This window comes from Pagrus major, chromosome 1 (genome assembly GCF_040436345.1).
Source record: "Pagrus major chromosome 1, Pma_NU_1.0".
Taxonomy (NCBI): domain Eukaryota; kingdom Metazoa; phylum Chordata; class Actinopteri; order Spariformes; family Sparidae; genus Pagrus; species Pagrus major.
The window spans coordinates 32,132,423-32,153,680 of NC_133215.1; the positions used below are offsets into that span (position 1 = coordinate 32,132,423).

Below are 21,258 nucleotides of genomic sequence, written 5' to 3' on the forward strand. Positions count from 1 at the left end.
ACTTGTGTCACAGCCACTTGTTTATGAGTGTAAGTGCATTATAGGCAACATGCTGAATTCTCTATATTGTAACATGGAAAAGGCAGGATTATGGAATAAATATGAAATTTGTGTGAAATCACAACATAAACATGAAGCTGGAACACATGAAGTGTTGAACACACATTTGTCACAGAGGTACTTTAGTGTCCTGTTACACACTTCCTTCTTTTCTTTATTTGGACTGTAGATAAGATAGATGAAGACTGGGTTGTGCAGACCTGAACAAAATATTAGAAATGAATGCATTTTTAAAATATCATGAAAAACAAATTTAGTGATGAGATTGGCTTAAAATATCAAATTATTTCGAAAACAGTTTTTCAAGTCCTGATTATTTATGAGTAACAATTACAGTTTAGTTGCCATTAAGATTAAGGTTTAACATGTCATAAGACTCATGTGGTCTGTTTTTTTCACAAACTGCAGCCACCCGTGTCTCTTTGGCTTTCAACATCGATATGACAGACCCTGATGTCTACACTGGTGAACAAAAAGATTTCTTTGGATACAAAGTGGTTCAGTTCATGTCTGGTAAAGAGAAAGGGTAAGTTTGCATTTACAACTTGGTGGTTCGGTTGATATTTAATATTGCTGTGTCAAAATCCTTATTACCCATCAGCCCAGTAGCTAAAATTTTTCATCAGTTAGGCAAGATTTCCTTTTGCGTGTAGCATGGATGTTACGTACTTGTGTCAGCCTGGCCACTGAAATGGTTAAGATTAGTGTCATCTTGGTTGTTCATCCCCAGGATAATTGTTACAGCACCTCTGCAGCGAAATGGATCTGGGGGAATATGCAAACCTGTTCATGTCAAAGACACCCAGTGCTTCAACCCTAAAGGTATAAGTGCAGTTTTTGAAGTAAACACTACACAATGAATCCCACTATTAAAAAGAGGAACAGTACAATTTCCAACAATGCAGAAAGATGACATCTAAAATGAAAAAATGTCATATTGCAGCCTAAAAACTTTGTGTATTTTAAATCAAATGCTACTCTTGCAGAAATTTCTCTTGGCAACACAACAATACCAGTCAAGTACCTTGGCCTGTCAATAGCTAAAGACACCAGTCGCTCCCAATTCACTGTAAGATAAAATCTAAAATACACTTTCTCTGTGACATTTTTTTCAAAGTTCTGAGCAAAACAATTTCATATGATCAAGTTAATTTCACCTCTTATGTTCTGATCTAGGTTTGCAGTCCAAGTGTAGCCCATGAATGTGATGAGAACTCCTATCTGAACAGTGTGTGTTACACGGTGACAAGTGATCTTCAGCAGATCTCCCGTTCAACACCTGCTTTCCAAGGTAAAAACATTTAGAGAGCATACACGTCTCCAACTCACTGTGGTCATAGCACTTGGTCCTGGCAGTAAGATATTATATTCAGTGTTTTGATCCTGACTAAACCTTCCTTACAAACGTTTCCTCTATTATTCTTTTCAGAATGCACAAAAAAGACAGTGGACCTTGTCTTTCTATTTGATGGATCACAGAGTATGACTGACGGGGAGTTCCACAAGAATAAAGAATTCATAGTGGATATAATGAAGAGCCTCAATCAAACATCAGTCAAGGTCACTGCACTACTGCAACATTACAGCATATATAGCATTTGTTTGTTAAATTGAAAAACAATGTTACGTGTCTCCTTTTTTCAGTTTGCAGCAGTTCAGTTCTCCTTTAGTGTCAGAAAAGTTTTTGACTTCAATGACTATCAAGCTGGTACTGCTCTTGAAAATCTAATGAAAGAAATCCATATGAAGAGTCTTACCAACACACACAAAGCCCTCAAATTTGTGATGTAAGTTCAGTTACATCACACAAACAGCTCTCAAACTCTCAAACAACTTAATAACTTTAAACAAACTGCCAAAGTACAACTGTAAAATTATAAGCATCTTCTTTGTTAATATATTCATATTTATACATAAAGTTTTATTCTGAGCATTACAGTTTCACCTGTTACATTTGTTTCAGGGATGAAATCTTTGAAAACCCTGGTGCAGGCGCCTCTCCTGATGCAACTAAAGTTCTGGTGCTGATCACAGATGGAGATCCTAGTGATGGTGACAGCGGCATTATTAAAAGATATGATGACAAAAACATTATTCGTTTTGTCATTGCGGTAAGCTGTCTTTGATATAACATGTTTCATTTTTCTATCTTATTTGTCCAACAGATCAAGTAATCACATGAGGTATACCTCAGAGATGTAAAAAGTTAGATAATGTTGCTTTAAGTAACAATTGTGCCAGAGCTCAGCTTAAATAGTGCAACTTGTACTGATTCAACATTTGAGTCCAGTATTGTACAAAACTGTCTTGTTAAAACTGTCTTGTTGACATCAGATGTCGAGGTACTTCATTATTTCAAGCAGCATTCTGGTTTCAGGTCAAAGACGTTCAGCTGGACAAATTTGAGAACATTGCTTCGGAACCAAAAAAAAAAAATATCTTCAAAATTGAGAACTACAATGGACTCACAGGAATACTGGAAAACTTTCAAAATAAGATATTTTATATGGAAGGTGATGTTGAATTGTATGGTTTTCTTTTCCCTCCTTGTAAAATAATATTTTGACAAAAAACAATTTTATCTAAATGGCATGCCCCTGCAATAGTAACATGAAATATTACTGCAAATTTTTATATAGGCTCCAGACAGGCTCTAGCCGGAGAGCTCACCAATGAAATGTCTCAGAGTGGATTCAGTGCCGTCTTCTACAAGGTGAGTAAAATCAGAAAGTCAAATGTTGACACATTTAAAAACTACATCTTTTTTCTTCACACATTTCTAAAAGCTGCAAAATTGGATCTTTAATTTTAGCACCAACATTTGGCCTGTCACTGTGGTGTCAGTTGTGTGGGATATTTACATTAAAACACACTATCCAGGTAAATCTATAAATTAGTTTAAATATTAACCCAAAAAAAAAAGAAAAAAAATTGGCAGTAACTGTGAATGATTTTTATAAAATAAAACAGGTCCCAGAGTCCCATATAAAATCACACATGTATTGGTAGCACACGTGCCTTTAGCAGCTACACAGAAATGTCAGATAAGCAACAGAAAATGGCAACTTGTGTATGTTTGCAGCAAAGTGTAAGCTAGGTAGGAAAGGCGAACTTCACCAGTAAGAATGAAGCTAGACGTAATCAGCACAGTGGAGACAATTCAAGTGATGAGGTTGAATCTTTGAAAAATGATCTTGAATTTCAGAAGATCATAGTATTTGGTTCGTCCCCCTGTTGCTTTAATGACAGGATGCACTCATGCTTGCATGGCCTCCACAAGTTTGGCAAAACATAATGACTCATCTTATCCCATAATGATTTATTTAAAAAAAAACAAAAAGAAAGAAAGAAAAAGAAAAAAAATGCACTACAGTTAACCAAACCACACCTTTAGGCTGTGTTCAGACCAAATCTGGTGGTGCAGCGAAACGCCACAGGGTTGTGTGACAGTTTACTGTCACTCCAAGGCCACGTGTGTCACACGTTGTGAACTTTAACCGACCTCCGGATCAGTTTGGTAATAATAATAGTAATAAAATTAGCTTGGCTTTGTATAGCGCCTTTCACAGGACCCAAGGATGCTATACACAGTAGGATCAATGGTACACAAACAGACAAACAAACAAACAAACAAACAGAAACAAGTAACAAGGATTAGAGTCTGACAGGGAAGCAGAACTGAGAGAGGTTGTAGACTGTAGTGAACAGGTGGTGTCTGAGGAGTTTTTTTTTACACATGTAGAGATCCAGATATCCACATCCAGAGATGAAGCGTTACAGTACAGCACTTATGCTACTAGCACTAGCAGTTGTCCTACTTGTGATCATTTGTCCACAATGTTTGATTAAAAGTAACAGTGAATAACCAGGACGCGAGGTATATTGTTGTGTTGTGTTTCAAACTGGGGCACCAAAGACCAAGACCTAACTGAGTGATCACAGGTGAACATCGTGCTACACAGAGAAGTGTCTGTTGTTTTCCGTCAGTTGCATTTAGCCAGACTTAACATTCACAGTCTAACATCATCGGCATCAACAGATGAAAAGTGCACAATGCCAAACTGAGTGAAAACACATGACACATTACGTTACACTCAACTGTGGTTTCAGTCATTCATGCCGTTAGTCTGATCGCCAGTTTATGTGATTGGCCAAACCACGCAACATGGCGTCGGGCTTGAGTCTGTTTCAACTTTTTTGCCACAGCTGTTTTTGTTGTTCAGAAGCCCCTGGGCTCAAAACCAAAATGGACTACCTTCATTAAAATTAATGGGAAGACATGAGTTTTCACCAGATTGACGGATTTGGTGTGAATGTAGCCTTAAGGTGCTGACCCCGCCCTGTCTCACTGGACCAAGCTCACTGGATAAAGTAATCTGACTGCTGCTAGTCAGACTAGGCAGTTGATCTGTCACCTCCCAACATAACTACTGTTGTTGGCTGCATTACCCTTTGTTCACTGACCAGTCCTGCACATTTCTGTCAACAGGATACCATGATTCTGGGTTCAGTGGGAACCAACACATGGCGTGGTTCTCTCCAAGAACTTCATGAACAAAAAGAAACACAAATTCAAGATCCTCTCATGAAGAACGACTCCTACATGGGTAGTAAATTTATTTATTTAGTTTCATGTTTTCTGCTTCTTTAGTAACAGAATTTCTTGTTTGACTTGAGATACTAATGTTTTATTTTTAAATGATGCTTGGCAAAAAAACATACACGGATCAGCCACAACATTAAAACCACTAACAAGTGAAGCGAATAACGTTGATCGTAGAGGTACAATGCAATGTTCGACTGGATAACCTTGGCTCTTGGGATGCCACTTGACACAAATGACACACAGATGATGATCACACATGATCACTGCCATCAGGGAGCGCCATTGCCAATGTGGGGGCGTGATTGTTCTTTGACGATCAAAATGGATCCCAGGACCCAAGTTTTCCCAGCACAACATTGCATTGAAACAAGATAATCTAAATCATTCACTTACATGTTAGTGATTTTATTGCTGTGTGCTTAAGTCTTATTAAATCAGTTTCCAACCTCAATTATGGGTTAAAAATAGCTTTGTACTGAAAAAGTAGCAAATACATAAGAGGGGATCATAAACTGAGTCAATGTTCATCTACAACCCCTTCAAAATTAGAAAAAACAGCATTAGGTTTCATGAAAATTAACATAACAGTGAATTTATGAAGTGAAGTTATTTGTAACTTACTCTGTTGCAGGATACTCTACTTCTGTTGGAGAGAAGAATGAAGCTCTTCTGTATTTCACTGGTGCACCAAGATTTGAACACATAGGACAGGTCGTACTTTTTAGACATGATGGCAAGAGCTGGACCACAGCCCAAAGAATAAATGGGGAGCAGGTTGGTAACTCTCTTGAGAAAGAAAATGGCTTTACATATGCTTAACAGAAATTATTTTTGTAAGTTTGCCTTAAAGCAACATTACGTGGAAATTGGCAATTTGCGTGATTTGGTACCCCAATCCACAGTTTCTGAGTGCAACACCACTGTCATAAATACAAACGCTAGGCCTGTAACAATTTGTGACAATGACATAATGTAGATGCTAAGGACAAACAAAACTCATTACGTCATAACAATGTTGAGTCTTGAAAACTTGTATCTTGAAGTAAACATGAATGAAACGTTGTGATCCTACCCTCTCACTGAAGTTACATAGGAGGCAGGTTTACTTTTATTTTTGGGATCACTTTCCTTAGTAATACCTAGAAACCCCTCACATTTACATCTTAGACTTGGCCGAGGAGGAAATATCTTTTCATAGCACTGTACATGTTAGACAGACAGCACATAGAAAAGACAGTAATCAAAAACAGTACACACACTGGAACACAAAAGAAATGCCATTCCACAGATAAACTAAGTTAACCTGCATCTTGGAAAAAGCAGCTGGACCCTGATTCCCAGATTGTATCTTTGTCTTGAAGAAATCTAGCTGCCTTCTTTGATCAAATCTGCTGCTTTACTTTCTCTACATTTAGAGATGCAAAGTGCATGTTGCACCTTTATGAAAATGTGCAAAGGCACATCGTTTCTGTGGTTGCAGGGAGGAAACCAAAGAACTTCCTTGTGCTGGCACCATTTTGTAAGTTAAATGATATAAACTTCACTTTTCAGATTGGTTCCTACTTTGGTGCAGAGCTGTGCTCAGTAGATATTGACTCAGATGGGAACACCGATTTTCTGCTGGTGGGAGCTCCCCTGTTTTACCAGGAGAGGGAGAAGAGAGAGGGCCATATATACGTCTACACACTGACTGATGAGGTGGGATCAGATTTAAATGAGATTACATTGAGATATTGAATGCGTTTATTGATTGTCTTAGTCAATGAACTGGTGTTCTTATATTCACAGATACGGCTGAAAAGAGAACAGAATATGACTGCACCATCCATGGGGAGATTTGGCACCACTATATCCAGTCTTGCAGATCTGAATGGAGATGGACTCCGAGACGTTGCTGTTGGAGCCCCCCTTGAGGATGATAACAGAGGGGTTGTGTACATCTTCCTTGGTGACAAACATAGAGGGATACGCAGCACTTTCAGCCAGGTGAGACAGAAAAAACAGAAAAGAAACACAATATCCTGCATTGTTGTTTTGTTTTTAAAAAAGGTAACCCTCTATATGAAGAGAAGAGCAACTGACTGGTTGAGTGATTACTATGCAAGGAGCAGACGAAACTTCTTCTTCTATATCAATCAGTAGTGCATCACGTCAGCCCTGTGGCTAAGGGATTAAGGGCCCTGACACACCAGGCCAATATCGGGCTGTTCGTGAGCGTAAACAGCGCCTTGTTGTCCCGTGTTGGCTTTTTGGCTGACCGAGCATGTTGAGTTGGCAGCAAAGCCCATTGGTAAGAGAAATGACTGTTTGGCCGCTAAGCAAGCCAATCAAAAAAGTTCACTGTAGAGAAATGGAAAAAGAAAGGGAAAGCCCCTGGAGCCCATCACTAGAATCGATCGATTATTTAACTAAGTTAGTGCGCTTTCTTTTTATTTTTTGCCTCTGCACCAGTGCCATTTGCAACTTTTTATCAGACGTATTTGATAAAAAGTCATCGCTGCTTTGTCATAACAACAGTTATTTGTAGTTCTGAGTCTTCCAGTTTCCCTTTTTGATGAATAAAGACTCTCTTGTGGTATGGAGAGTTATTTCCTTTTACGCAGGCGCAGAAGGCACAAGGTAGCTGGCAGTGGGCTGCAGTCTTTGGGTTATGTCAAGTGCAGCCTTTTGGCTGAGACACAGGCAACACAACAGCCAGTCTCTTGTCACTGCTTGCTCTTTGTTGTCAGTTTGGTGTGTCTGGGCCATTAAGGTGTTGACCCTAAACAACAATGTGTTGTTAGGTCGTTGGGTCAAGTCATGCTGGAGACGCATCAAATGTCTCCCAACATACTTTTTTTTATAGTGCATCATCATCAGGAGGGTTAGGCAAATGTGCTTGTTTGCCAAAACATCGGTCTAAAACTGGCATTTGAATAAAATTAAAAAGTCATCCATGGAATTATATAACTGATTACGGAATATGATTATCGTCAGGGTTTTTTATGATTTTGGTATTTACCTTCAAAACCTTTATTTGTCTCACCTGGATAAATCACATACTGTTTCAGTTGTCATATCTCTATCTATGTTATTCCAGAGAATCTTGGGGAAGGAAATACAGCCTGGGCTGAGATTCTTTGGACAGGCAATCTATGGGGAAATAGACCTTGGAGAGGATGGACTCCCAGACATTGTGGTCGGATCACAAGGCATGGCTGTTGTCTTGAGGTATGGATACTGTGTACATTAAGTAGGTCAAATTACTAACTCTCAGGCTGGAGATATACTTCATCTTAACAAGTCGCATGCACATGATGACTGTCTCGTGTTTGGAGCGTTGCTTGTGTGCATCATCAAATAATAAACATACGTGTAAATGTCATGAAATATGCAGCTTGTCTATGTCAAAGCATGGTTAAAAAGCAAGTCTACCGCTGGCCTTAGCCTCTCAACGCCGAATACATCTCAGAGTTCAGTTTTCAACAAGAGTGGCACACATTACCAGAGAATCTACCTGCCTTCACTCATCATGTACAATAAACAGTACACAATGAGTGAATGCAGCATTGCAAACTGTACAATAAACTAAGACATAATACATTTTCTGACTGGGACAGATTTGATGATTCAAGGGCAGCAGCCATATTTTCTATATGTTGAAAATCAACGCAAATCACCCCATCCAGCAGTGTTTTCAACAAGTCAAATGTGAAGAAGAACTTTGTGTGAATGTGGGAGGGAACTGTCAATTATCTCACATACAAACTCTCCCATACAACCCAAGGATAAAGTAGTTTGAAGTCATTTTGGCTTTTAGCTTTGCCAGAGCAGAGTTGCAGAGGGTAGTGATATCGTGGACTGGTGTCTTGATTACCTAGCTTGCCTGCTTAAGTATACAATCATCCTAGAGAAAAGATCCTGTGCAAAGTATAATAATGCCTTTTTAATTATTATTTAATTTGACGAATGTCTTTCAGGTCCAGGCCAGTATTTAATGTCACGGCTCATCTGTTTTTTCAACCTGAGAAGATAAGCACTGAAAAAATCGGCTGCGTGGGCAACACAAACGAAAATTTACCAATGGTTAACTTGACAGCCTGCTTTGAAATGGTAGAAACAACAAAGAGCAAAGCAGGTAAGGACTTGTCTCAATAATGTATGCATTAACAGCTGCTGATGCTGTTCACCCTATCAATGTGTTATTTTAACCCTTCTGGATGCCTTTACAGGGGCGATGCACTCTGGACTAAACATCTCGTACACGCTCCATGTGGATCCAACAAGAAAAATCATTCGAGGTTTCTTCAGTCAAAATGACAGGACAGCTAAAAATGTTACTTCCACCTTTGAGCTGAGGGATAAACACACCTGCTTGAACTACCCCATCTACATGCCAGTATGGAGACCAATGAATAATATTAACCATACTTATAATACTACTACTACTACTACTAATAATAATAATAATAATAATAATAATAATAATAATAATAATAATAATAATAATAATAATAATACATTTTATTTGTATAGGGCTTTTCAAGAGACTCAAAGACACTTTGCATGTCATCTAAACCATCACATACTGTTTAACTATCTGTACTGTATATGAGCATATCTCTACATCTGGAAATATTGTCCATGTGTCTGTATATAAGCTAGTACACCTCAAATTTAAGATAGTTTCATAAAGCATGTCAAGTATATTGATCAACTTTTGTTGGTTATTATGATGAACAATTATAGACTATAGCCCAAAATGTGTGCTTTGGGCTCCTCTTCTTTTTTTCTGCATTGTCTGAACATTTCTTAAACAATGTCCAGATGACTCTTTTTTTTTCTTGCAGAAATGTGTGACAGACACCTTATCACCCATCAGCATCAGAGTGAACTTTGGCCAAACTGACAGTGCAGGTGCCACCCTGAACGTGGACAGCAGAAGGACGGCTGTTGTTGAGGTACACATTTGCATCTATACAGTTTTGTCTTTTACATGTTTTGATAAAGGAAGTGATCAGCGCTCTGCACACTACTAGGCAGACATAATATATGAAATGCAATTCTGTTTAAGGATGTGATGATGACTTTGTGAATTTGTCTTTTGTAACACTCTTTCCTAGAGGGAACCTTTACCTTTGACACAGATAGCAAAGACTGCCTTTAGGACATATTTGTCACTAAAGATCAAAATGAGCTGAAACAGTGACTTTCTAAAATCTATGGGATGAGTGGGAACTAGTGGGCCAGCGGAAGAAACACTACTGTGTATATTCATACCCATACGTCTTGCTGCAGTGGCACATCATCTAGAGATTTGGTTTTCGCCTATTGTTATCTGTGTGTTTCTTGAAAACTCCATGTAAAAAGATAGGGCAGGCAGGAGCTTCGCTGCAGCATCAACGCTGCCTGTCTGGACACACTATACACGAGTGAGCTGCAGCAGCTCAGCAACACAGCCGCCACACATTACACAAGCAGGCTGTGTGGACCACGGGTTACTGGCTGCAATCTGCGAGTGGCTCACTTCAAAAGGAGGGGGATCCCCGATAGGGGTATCTACAACAAGGCATAAACAACTAATGTAACAACAGCAAATAACACTTAACTAGAGTGCAGTCAATGCAACAACTACTATCCCTAGCTGAGACAACTGCAGCAGCAAGGTGAACAGGATGCGTGCCTTCAGCGTAGGCAATCAAGAGAGAGCTGAGATGACAACTATGCGCCTTCATAAAATGACCTCCTGCAGCGATTGGCTAATGAGAACTGAGTAGATGAGAAAGCAGAAAAATACAGGCCACTTTACAAACAGGGATACACCATACATCATGGCCCACATATATCATTCTGCTACACTAACATGCTGTTTAGCAGGTATATTGTTTACCATGTTCACAATCCTCTATTATCCAGTGTTGTCCAAATGGTTAAAGCTGCTAGTGGTGATGTAATGGTGTCGGTAAGATTTTTTTTGCCGCACATTGTACCAACTGACTGTGTAGCATTAAACTGCTACAGTAGGGGTGGGTAGAAAAAAATCAATTCACATAAGAATTGCGATTCTTATCTCCCACAATTCAGAATCTATTCACAAATGTCAAAAATCTATTTTCAAAGTGTTTGTCAAGTGCCCTCACTGTTGAAAGGTATTGGTGCAGAACTCCCCACTTGAAAGGTAGCTAATCTCGGGAGGATTTCACAGGATTCCACTCATCACACCTTTGCTCTTTTTACTTCTTTCTTTTTATTTATGGAAGTTGGTTGCAATTGTGAATAGTGGTCAGGTGAAAAACCTTTAAACACAAACAAACACCATGTTAAGAAAATGAAACAAGATAAACATACAAATTCTTTATATAACCAGAAATAAACCCTGTAAATAAGCAGCAAATAATTAATCCCAAATAAATAAGTTAAACCGTGTACAGCTATCACCTTCAAACATTTGATTTAACCTTATGATTCTAAGATTTTAACTTTGCAATAAATCAGCTCTCCAGGATAAATCCAAATATGTGATACTTTAAACTGCATTTAACCATAAAATATTTTAATTTCATTCATTTAACGTGATCCCAACCATATCACCCAAGTGCTCACCACCATTAAGTGGACACCAGCAGTGCAACAAGCTCACCGGCTGCATCTCCCCCGAAAGCCCAGCTCTGCACAAACAAATCTTGGTAATCTGGTCCAAATCTCAGTCACCTCTCATGCTGCGTGCTCCCACTGCTGCTCTGTAGTGATTGTGAGTGTGTGTGTGACTCCAAACCCAGCTAATTAACCAACCACCCTCACCTGGTGCACTCAGCCTGCTGCATTCAGCTGCGAGAGGCACTCAACCTGGTGTATCCAGGCTGGAGGGGCGTGGCCCACAGTTCAGCTCCACAGTGTTAATTAGTGTCGTGATGTTGAAAGGTGGAACTAGACTGTGAGGCTAGTGCAGCACGCAGACAATTTACAGCATGCAAATGCTAGTGTTATGTTGCAGTTTATCTTCAAACAAGGCAGCAGTTGCAGGCTTTAATCTTATTTATTGACTGGATAATTACCTTTGGAAGACAAATGTTAACACGTTTGTGAACACTTTTCATTTTGTCATAAGATGTCTGACGTAACGTTAAAGAGCGGAGGAGTGGACAGCTGTAACAAAACAGACCAGCTTGACAACTGCTAACAAGCTAACAAACACACAGCATTCAACATGTTAAACAAACTCTGTGGTGTAGAAAATACCTCTGCTTCTGCTCAGCGTCCTGTACAATGATGGATCCCCCGGAGCTAACAGTGCAGCAGAGTGGCTGGTCTCACTATTGGACTATAGTTAATAATGCAGCAGAGAACTACACCTTATTTTGTTGTCCACATACACACATGCATGCTTTCACATTAATTAGCATTTTAAAATAAAAAGGCTGCAGATCGTTTATCTTAATTTCCAGTTGTCTCATATTGTATTTCAGCAGATTATGGACCTCAATGGTTCCTAATGGTTTAGCACACAATAAACTCGAGCAAAAGACTTTCTATTCAATCAATAATTGAATCGGATAACCAAAAAACGAAATCAAATTGAATTATGAGAGTGACAAAGATTTACACCCCTCTGCTAAAGCCTACTGAAGTATTTCTGCTGACCATTACTAATATGCTGATTAGCAGGCATAATGTTGACCATGATCACAATCTTCTATTAGCATGTGTGTAAGCATGCTAACATTCAATTATTAGCACTATTAACAAAGTGCAACAAAGACTGATGGGAATGTCATTAGTTCTGCAGATATTTGGTTGTAAACCAAAGTATTGGGGAAACTTGGATTGAATGATGGCACGAGATGAAAAGTCAGGAGATCAAAGTTATTACAGTTAATATGGGGACAAAATGAAGATCTATACCAAATTTCAAGCACTCTTCTTCATTTTTGTAGTTGCCTGGTCACAAAAACTATAATGTTGTTTTGTTGTGTTCCAGGAATCCTGTTTTGATTTTCTGGCTTTCTCTGTTTTTTCAAGCATGACATTAACTTTTTTTTTCTTTTTTTCCGTCTACAGGTTCCCTTTGAAAAGCAATGTAGAAAAAATGACTCCTGTATTGCTGAACTTGAGCTCGATTTCAACTTCACGTATGTATATCTGACAACCACAGCGTGGCAAAAGTAACATCATTTGACCAAATCTAAGAAATACTCTCTTTCTCTTAGGACCCCAACATTATTAGTGGCAGAAAAGAAATACTTCACCCTGTTCGTAAAACTGTCCAATCATGGTGATGACTCATACAACACCAGCCTTTCAGTGGAACATCCTCTAGGCCTCTCCTTCTCTTGGATGACTTTGGAAGAGGTGACTTTAAAATCAAACTTCTATATCATGTCACCTTCAGTGGCCACTTTGTACCTCAGTACCTGCTTTTGTTAAAGGGGCACACCGCAGACTTTACACATCAAAGTATGCTCACAGTCACAACTGAATACGTGAAAAAGGTTCTATTAAGCCTTTTGTGGCCCCAGAGGGAACTGCATGAAGTCTGATAAATAACCTCAAATGATATCACTTGAGTCTGGGTCTGCTAGGCCTACAATAGTGAGAATGATACAAATCTGGTGTGAGGAGTTAGAAAGAAGTCCTCAACTCTGCTTGAGGCTAGTGGCTCAAGGGGACATTAGCCGCTACGAGCATGAAACATCTAAATTTCCAAACTGTTGGTGGCTGAGTTGCATTTGAGTAATGTTGGTGCCATGTTCTGACAAGGAAGAGCAATGATTGGAATGAAAAGGACAGTATTTCTAGTTCTGCTGCACTGATTTTGATCCTTTTTTAAAATCTGTCCATCATGAATCAGACAATGTTACAGTAGGGCTTTGCTAAATTGGTGGGGTGGTGGAGAATGCAAACTATTTGGCGTAAACAACACAAATAAATGGATCCATCCATTGTCCCAATGGTTACAGCTGCTCGTGATGATGAATGGTGTCAGAAAGATTTTCTGGCACATATTCCACCAACTGACTGTTTAGCATTTAACTCCTGCAGGCTACTTAAGTATTGTTGCTGAATATATGCACTAGGGGTGGGGCATCTCAGTTCAAGTCAAATTCTGTGAACCTGACACCACAATGCAGTGAATAAATACACAAAATCCCAACATTCCAGAAAATGTCCCATTTGACCCAAAGCCCATTTGTGCAACAGCCCGTTAAACAAAAAAACGAATCTGAATCCCTAAAGGAAAGACTTGATCAATTAGTCTCTGTTGAACTGTCCATCCATTTTAAGTGTGTATCCACTACAACGCTTTCTTTCACACTTTGTGTGCTACTCAAACAGTAAAGGAAACTGAATGTGGATGTGTGGGGTGTCAGAGGCGGAACTGTTCTCAATCACAATAAATGACTCTGAGAACTAATGCTGTTTGAAATCTCTCTCTTTATAATTACTGAATATTTAAACTTAAACACACAAATGGCTTAAACACAACCATGTACGCACACACATCGCAGCATTCGAATTGAACTAAAAGCTTTTGTTCTAGAGGGTCTCAGTTCACATGTGTTTGTGCGCATTCTTCTCTTAAAACAGGCAACAAGACCAACGCTCCACAGCTGTGACCACACTCTTGATAAAACTACATGCGGCATCAGCCTTCCTGTGTATCGCAGCCGATCAACTGTGAGTTTCATAAACCAATAGCTATGACCAACTGCCTGAGCCTTCTCTAATTGTCCCTTTCTCTGTGAGCAAAATCTAACATAACTGTCTTTTTCCTGTGAAGGCAACATTTAAAACTTCTTTCCACATCAATACTGAATATGAGTGGAATGACACTGTTTCGATGACCATTATTGGAAAAAGGTACACAGCTCCTCTTTTTTTGTATGATTAAAATATGATTTACTCTCATTACATATTTCATGTTTGATATTCACTACAAATGCTTTTTACATCCTCAGTGACAATACAAACTCCTCCAGGAACAATTCCCTGACCAAAAGCATCCCAGTACAATATGAAATTAAAATGGTAGTAACAGTGTAAGTGACAATTCACATAAATCATATTTCTATAACTGCAGATCTTAGATGTACATTTTGACCATCCTGCTTTCTTTCCAGGAACGACGACACCATCACCTATCTGAACTTCTCAACAGAGGATGCAGCACCTAAAAAAATGGTTGCTATATACAAGGTGAGGCTGTAAATTATTTTGCAACAAGCAACCATCCAGTCCCATAGCAAATTTTAACTAATCATGAACAACTAATCAATCTGTAAAGATCTGCATTAACTGATTTCTTGGCTACTTGGGGGCAGCTGATCAAGCACCAAACACAACACTGACACATTAGCATCTCATAAAAACTCTAAGGTGAACTTGTTAGCTAACAATTACCTATTTACACATAGCAGACACATAGCAAAATTAGTATTCATTTGCAGTCATGTCCCTGCAGATCTTTATCACTCTACTTTTTGCTCTGTTTTCATCCTCACCAACTTGGCCTAAAAGGTGATTTATCGGGCCCATTAGTTGCTAAAGGCTCCACTGTGTTTACTAGCAAGTTGCCAACTTTGCTTGTCAGATGTTTGCTAGAGAACAGTTTGTGTGCAGTCGAAAAACTGAAGTGTAACACATACTTTTATGAGGGTTTGGTATGGACAAAGGAATGAGACAGGATATAACATAACTCCAGAAAAAGCCATTAGAAAGTCAAGAGCTTAACATAAAGGCTGGAAGAAGAATGGAAATGGCTAATCTGGCTCTGTCCAAAGGTTAAACAAAAACAGTCTACTAGCAGAAAATAGTCTGACACATTACCACCTTAAAACCAAAACGTAGTTTTATATTTACCATATAAACAGGAAAGTGGTGTCAATCTTCTCATCGAACTCTCAGCAAGAAAGTGAATCGTTGTATTTTACAAAATGTTGAACCTCTATGAAATGGACCAACTGTCTCCCACTGTTTGCAGATAAGAAACACTGGTTTCAAGGCTTATCCTATCAATGTGTCCCTGTTCTTTCCAACTAAACTGGAACATAACTTTGAAATGGAGAACTATCAAGTCTTTGTCCAGCAGGTAAGCAGAAACAGGACTTATACATACATACAAACTGCTGTTTTGAATAAAAAATCCTTAATTCTTACCAATTACTTTCTTCTTTTTTTTTTTTTTAGAACAAAACCCAATGCACAAGCATTACTGACAAAAAGTCTGAAGTAAGTACAACATATTTAGTATCAAAATATTCTCATTGAACATGTCGTGAAATTACAAATCCCAAATAAACTGTTGCTGTGTTACAGTACTGCTCCCCAGAAAAATACTGCAAAAACATAGCGTGTGGTAGTTTCATCCTGGACAAAGAATCAAGCACGGAGATTAGATTGTCAGGAGACGTACAATTTAAGGATCTCAAACAGCATGCAGCGGTACGTAGCAGACAGGATACACACCACATGTACCATTGACAGTGGTAAATATATCAGTAATTTACATACTCTTTTACAGAATATTGCCTTTCTTAAGCGATACACTGGAGAGGGTGCGGAGGTCAAATTTAAAAGTTTTATACATGTCAGCTATGACGATCAACGATATGTGCTGGATTCTAAAAAAAAACAGGTATGTTGTTGTATGTAAGACCAAAGTAATGCCATTTAAAAAATAATGCTTTTTAATGTTATTCAGTATACGCAATTTATCATGTTTGTCAACCACAGAATAAAGGGGGTTTTAAACAGAAGTCTGCTGAAACTGGCTTGTGGAAAGACAACGATCCAACAATGAAATGGGTACATACCAGTCTACACATAAACAGCCAAAACCATTTTGTCTACAAGAAATGTTAGATCCTCGTTCAAATAAGCAAAGGTCCCACAAACCTTTTATTCTCTCTGCCAACAGACTGAAGTTCAGGTTGAGTTCATAATACCCCCGGATGAACTGCTGATCATTTTAACTGGAACTATTCTGGGATTTTTGCTTCTGATCATAATTACAGTCATCATGTTTAAGGTGAGAGTCAAAACATCTTTCTACATAAAATACAAATAGAAGACAAATTTCTGTCTTCATATGTAGAACTGTTGCCTGAATGTTGAACTGAATTAAAAACATATACATGATTTTTTTTTTCTCCTGTAAAATGGGTCTCCTTGTCTTTTCTTAAAATAACTTTTCTTCTTTCTTCTGTCACAAGTTGGGTTGCTTTAAGCGGAAAACGCTTGAGTATTATCAAGAACAGGAGGAAAGAGCTTCTCTTCAGGCTTGTGCCGACATGGCTTGTGCCCCTGCCCTCACGGAGGGGATAGCCAGCCAATCACAGACTAATGGCAAATCTGATGAGGAAGAAACGCGTCTTGATGATGGTGAGGCAGACGGTGCCACCCGGCCGGCTGATACAAAGGAACAACTGGATTAAAGTATGAATTTACCACTATCAAAATAGGCTATGGCCGTTTATCAAGATATGATTAGCTTAGCTTACCATAAAGACTGGACACCATGGGACAACAAGCTAATAAAATCCACCTGCCAGCACCTCCAAAGCTCTAAAGTGGGCAGATATATTTTCCCTTTAACAGAGCCAGTCTAGCCATTTCATCTCTTCTTCTAGTGTTTATGTTAAGCTGTCTCCTCGCTCCAGATTCATGTCAACTGGTCATCGGCAAGGAGACACTGGCTTCTCATGTTAATGGCTTCTTTTACCAGTTGTCCAAAGAGACAGGGCTAACAATCTTCTGTTGTCATGTGATGGATGTTCATTACATACAGTCGGTCACGTGATGACACCTGAGCATACTCCATATGCTAAGGAAGACATTGAAGCTGAGTCACATGAAACAAACGTGGTGAAGCCTTTTTCTTCTTTTTTCTCTTTTTAAAAAGTTTTCTATGTAAAAGGCACTCTGATAGAGCAGGTGCAAACTTCTCCCTCAACATTGTAAATACCTGAGCTGTAAATCCTAGTAATGTTACATCTGGTTTAGTGTGACCCTATCGACCAGCCCAGTCACCAGGATAAAATGTTTGCATACGTTATAGCATAACGTTCACATTTGTGTGTGTCATAGGCAACGTACCATATAGACTTTTCCACAAATCGTGTCATATCACATTCACATGACACATTTATAACCTGACTTCCATGTAGGGAGGTGGAGTGGAGGGTGGTGGTGTTACAGGTGAGAAGGCTGTCAAGCCAGTGACCGCTGTTGGAGACTTTGTTTCAACATTTGTCAGTGTGAAGCAACCTCCGGACAATTTCCAGCCATGTTTGCTAACGGCATCTACTGCAGGTAATACAATGACTAGGGATAAGTGCCTCATACAACCCCACACCAAAATACCTGAACTATCCCTTTAAGCCAGAAAGTGATCTTTTCCGAACCCTAACCTAAGCCTAGCTAGGGGATAAGTACAGCATTGTTGCAAGATTAAACTGAAAATTAAACCTCAAGAAACAGTAAGTTGCATCATTAAGGAAATTACAAGTTTCAGTATATCCATGGTTCGCAGAAACATATTGCCACAGTTTGTTATGTTCGGTGGTTTTAGACTCAGGAGCAGAGACCAGAATGAGTGAAAAAATAAGAAGGTTTATTGTAGAAATGACAAAACGTGATGATCCAGGGGAAGGAGGCGTGGGGGTGGTCGTGAGGGGGAGAGAGCTGTGGGTGGTTTCCTCGGGAAGGCACTGGAAAAAAGACATAAGAGGGCATGTGAGAAACAAACACAAAATACATCCAAAACACTCAGAGATAAAGTTCAGATCTTTTCTCTAGAGTAACACGAAGGGCCTGGAGCTGAATTACCAACGGTGTGTAGTAAACAAGACTCTGGCACAGTAGAGAGCGTCTCCAGGCCTCTTGTAGGAAGATCAGATTGGATGATAAGACACAGGTGTGGCTCTCTGCTGCGCCGTGACAAGGGAAAACTCAAAACAGGTGTGTTAGTGAAGTTGACCAAAATGCACGGGGGGAAACACAGGAAGTGAGGAACCAAACGGGAAGTCCAACCAAAATAAAACCAAAATAAAACCAAACAAAGACCAAAACACCACACAGTTTATCCTGCTGATTGGGTTTTCTCCACAGAACTGGTTCTTTGTTGGTGTAAAGCTGTCCAAGTTTTACATCCTTTTGCTAGCATCTCCTACATTTATCCATTAGTATTATTAATGAATATATTATTTGCATTGTAATATACTGTACAGTACTACTAGTAAGTCTTTAGCTATTTTTAATCATTAGCATGGTATTGAATGGGGGATTCACATTCCTCTTAGCTGACTGCTTGTTAAAGGTGGGCTGAGTAGGATTTGTTAGTAGCAGATTATTTGTGTATTAGCCATTGTTTTATAGGAAAATCCTCCTGATTGTGCCTTTAAAATGTATAGCTTCTTAATTATGATCATCTGAGTAAATGCAGTGGTACATTAAATGCATTGTTTATTGATAGTAATCTTGCAAAACATTGTCTTTGTAGACAGCATTCTGTGGGTTGGTAACACTTTACAATAAGGTGCACAAAATTGTGAGTAGCACCTAAGGAATGAGTAAGAAACAAATGGATAGTAGAGCTCCTGGAGCCTGTCCCGAGGAGGAGACTCCGTAAGGGTTTCCTCAAACCTGAAATGCATTTACCTTATCGCCTGAACCAGTGCTCTTACAATATTTCAGCCTCACCTGGCACAGTCGACATTTGACATTTTTTGTATATTAAAAAAAAGCACATGCGCTTTTTATCAGTAACTCTGATGACACTTAATTAAGATACTGATGTACTTGTAACATGGGTGAATTATTAAAGGCAGGAGGAAAAAACAAGCACACTTTTTAAAAAGCCATTATGTAATACAGTATGGTCAGCAAGTACACGTTCCCCTGAGGTCTTATTTAAATCTGACTGTCTGTTGGCAATCAAGTGGGAATAAGGAATCCTAAAACATTGGTGATGCAGGCATATGTTGTGGTTTCCCATTGTTTGTTTGTGTATATATACAGTATATTTCTTTTTGCTCACAATAACTTTTTATTCTCTTTATCAATAAAAACATGTTGCCCCTTGTGTCCAAATGAGTGCTTGGATTTTATTTCTCAGTATTATCTTGCCTTTCTTATCATGAATTATTATGATTACTATGTTGTGTTGCTTTATTTTGCCACCTTAAACACAGAAAGGCAATCCACATTTTACCTGCAAGAAACAAAAAAAATAAACAAACAGTGACAACCTTTCCAGAAAAATGGTTTTGCCAAAAAAGGATGAATAGTGGTAGTGTGGGGCTATTGATTTAAAGGACCACTTTGTAGCTTTGGAGAAGAAATACAAATGTATAAGAAAACACGCAAACATACGCAAATAAAAAAAACACAAGCAAATTAGCACATTAATGGTCACAGAGGAATTTTACGATTTCCATTATAGCTCCTAAAATAGTAGCTGAGCTAATCAAAAACGCAATGACATTTTTCAAGTTGCTTAAAGTAGGAGGCAGTGCAAGTTTTTCTTAACATCCTCTTTTTTGGTTGTTAGTCACAAGAGGGTGACTGTTTTTTGATTTTTCCAAAAAAACATTTGTAGAATAGGTTTTTTATGAATTTAACATCTTCATACATTTTTATTTACACAGTCTGGACTTCACATTTTGCAGACCTTATGTTATGTAGTATTCCTATGGGAATTTCAGTACAAAGTATACAAGTTTTAGTATAAGTACAAGTATAAATAAAATGTCTTTTAAATCTTCATTTTTCATCCTAGTTCAATATTTCTGTTCATTATTAAATTATGTACTAAAATGAATATTTTTCTGTCTGCAGTGTTTTCAATGGGAGAGGGCAAGAAAATACTGTTCAATAGAAGACATTTACAACTTTTAGAAATTTTAAGTTAGTTGTACTCAGAGGCAGCGAGTTGCCACACAAATTTCAAGTCACATGCGTTTGAGTTTCAATAAGTCAATGTGATTGTCTTGTGTGTAATTAAAACAATTACCAAAGAGAGTAATAAATATTGAGTTTAGTTAACATAAAATAGTGTGCTTGTGTACTTATTTTTTAAAAGTTCAGTTAGCTTAATCCTATGGATGGAAAACTGTAAATTTAAAGCACTTTAATTTAACTGTAATGACATGGTGCATGTAGCATGTGATCCAAATATTTAAGTTTTGAAAACTGACTTTCAAGTACGTCGACTTAAAAAAATTTAAGGCAAGTGATTGCCTTACATTTTGGGAGTTTTGCCAACTTATTTTGATTTACAGTGATTTACATATTCTGTGTTTTATACATTATGTTGCAGTTTTATTTTACTTGGGGAAACCACAATCTTTCAGGAAATCAGTGTAGACAGGACAATTCCATAAAATAACTACTAATACCCTTAATTAGCAGAGACTGGCCTTAAATGTAGCCATTTTTTTAATGTATTTTTGATGTATTCTGCTTGTTTTTGCACTATCCAATAAACATTTTTAAATCAAATAATTCTCTAAAATGACAGATTACTACTGTAAATGTGCAGACATTTGTCTTTGGTTTTATGAACTCTCCGTTTTTATACACTATTTCCTTGATATTGTACATGAAAAAACGGTAAT

The 21,258-nt window shown here is 38.3% G+C and overlaps 1 protein-coding gene across 1 annotated transcript; it reads left to right on the forward strand.

The window, feature by feature from the left end:
* Positions 1 to 531: 531 nt before the first annotated feature.
* On the forward strand, positions 532 to 19,724 carry LOC141005289 (integrin alpha-L-like). Its single transcript, XM_073477107.1, has 30 exons — positions 532 to 586; positions 791 to 882; positions 1,047 to 1,129; positions 1,237 to 1,351; positions 1,490 to 1,620; positions 1,705 to 1,847; positions 2,024 to 2,171; positions 2,438 to 2,573; positions 2,700 to 2,773; positions 4,550 to 4,667; positions 5,298 to 5,440; positions 6,218 to 6,364; positions 6,455 to 6,652; positions 7,746 to 7,876; positions 8,626 to 8,783; positions 8,878 to 9,044; positions 9,496 to 9,606; positions 12,704 to 12,774; positions 12,853 to 12,994; positions 14,231 to 14,320; positions 14,424 to 14,503; positions 14,602 to 14,682; positions 14,764 to 14,839; positions 15,624 to 15,731; positions 15,830 to 15,871; positions 15,959 to 16,084; positions 16,164 to 16,277; positions 16,376 to 16,447; positions 16,560 to 16,670; positions 16,855 to 19,724. The coding sequence occupies exons 1-30, from the start codon at positions 567 to 569 to the stop codon at positions 17,074 to 17,076; spliced, it is 3,450 nt and encodes a 1,149-aa protein (XP_073333208.1). The 5' UTR covers positions 532 to 566; the 3' UTR covers positions 17,077 to 19,724.
* The last annotated feature ends 1,534 nt before the right edge of the window (positions 19,725 to 21,258 follow it).

Bases quoted from the DNA above. Each gene is read 5' to 3' on its own strand.
- LOC141005289 (XM_073477107.1), top strand. From the start codon at position 567: ATGTCTGGTAAAGAGAAAGG. The intron at 1,130-1,236 runs GTAAGATAAAAT...GTTCTGATCTAG, and splicing joins CCAGTCGCTCCCAATTCACT to GTTTGCAGTCCAAGTGTAGC. The intron at 14,321-14,423 runs GTGAGTTTCATA...TTTCCTGTGAAG, and splicing joins TGTATCGCAGCCGATCAACT to GCAACATTTAAAACTTCTTT.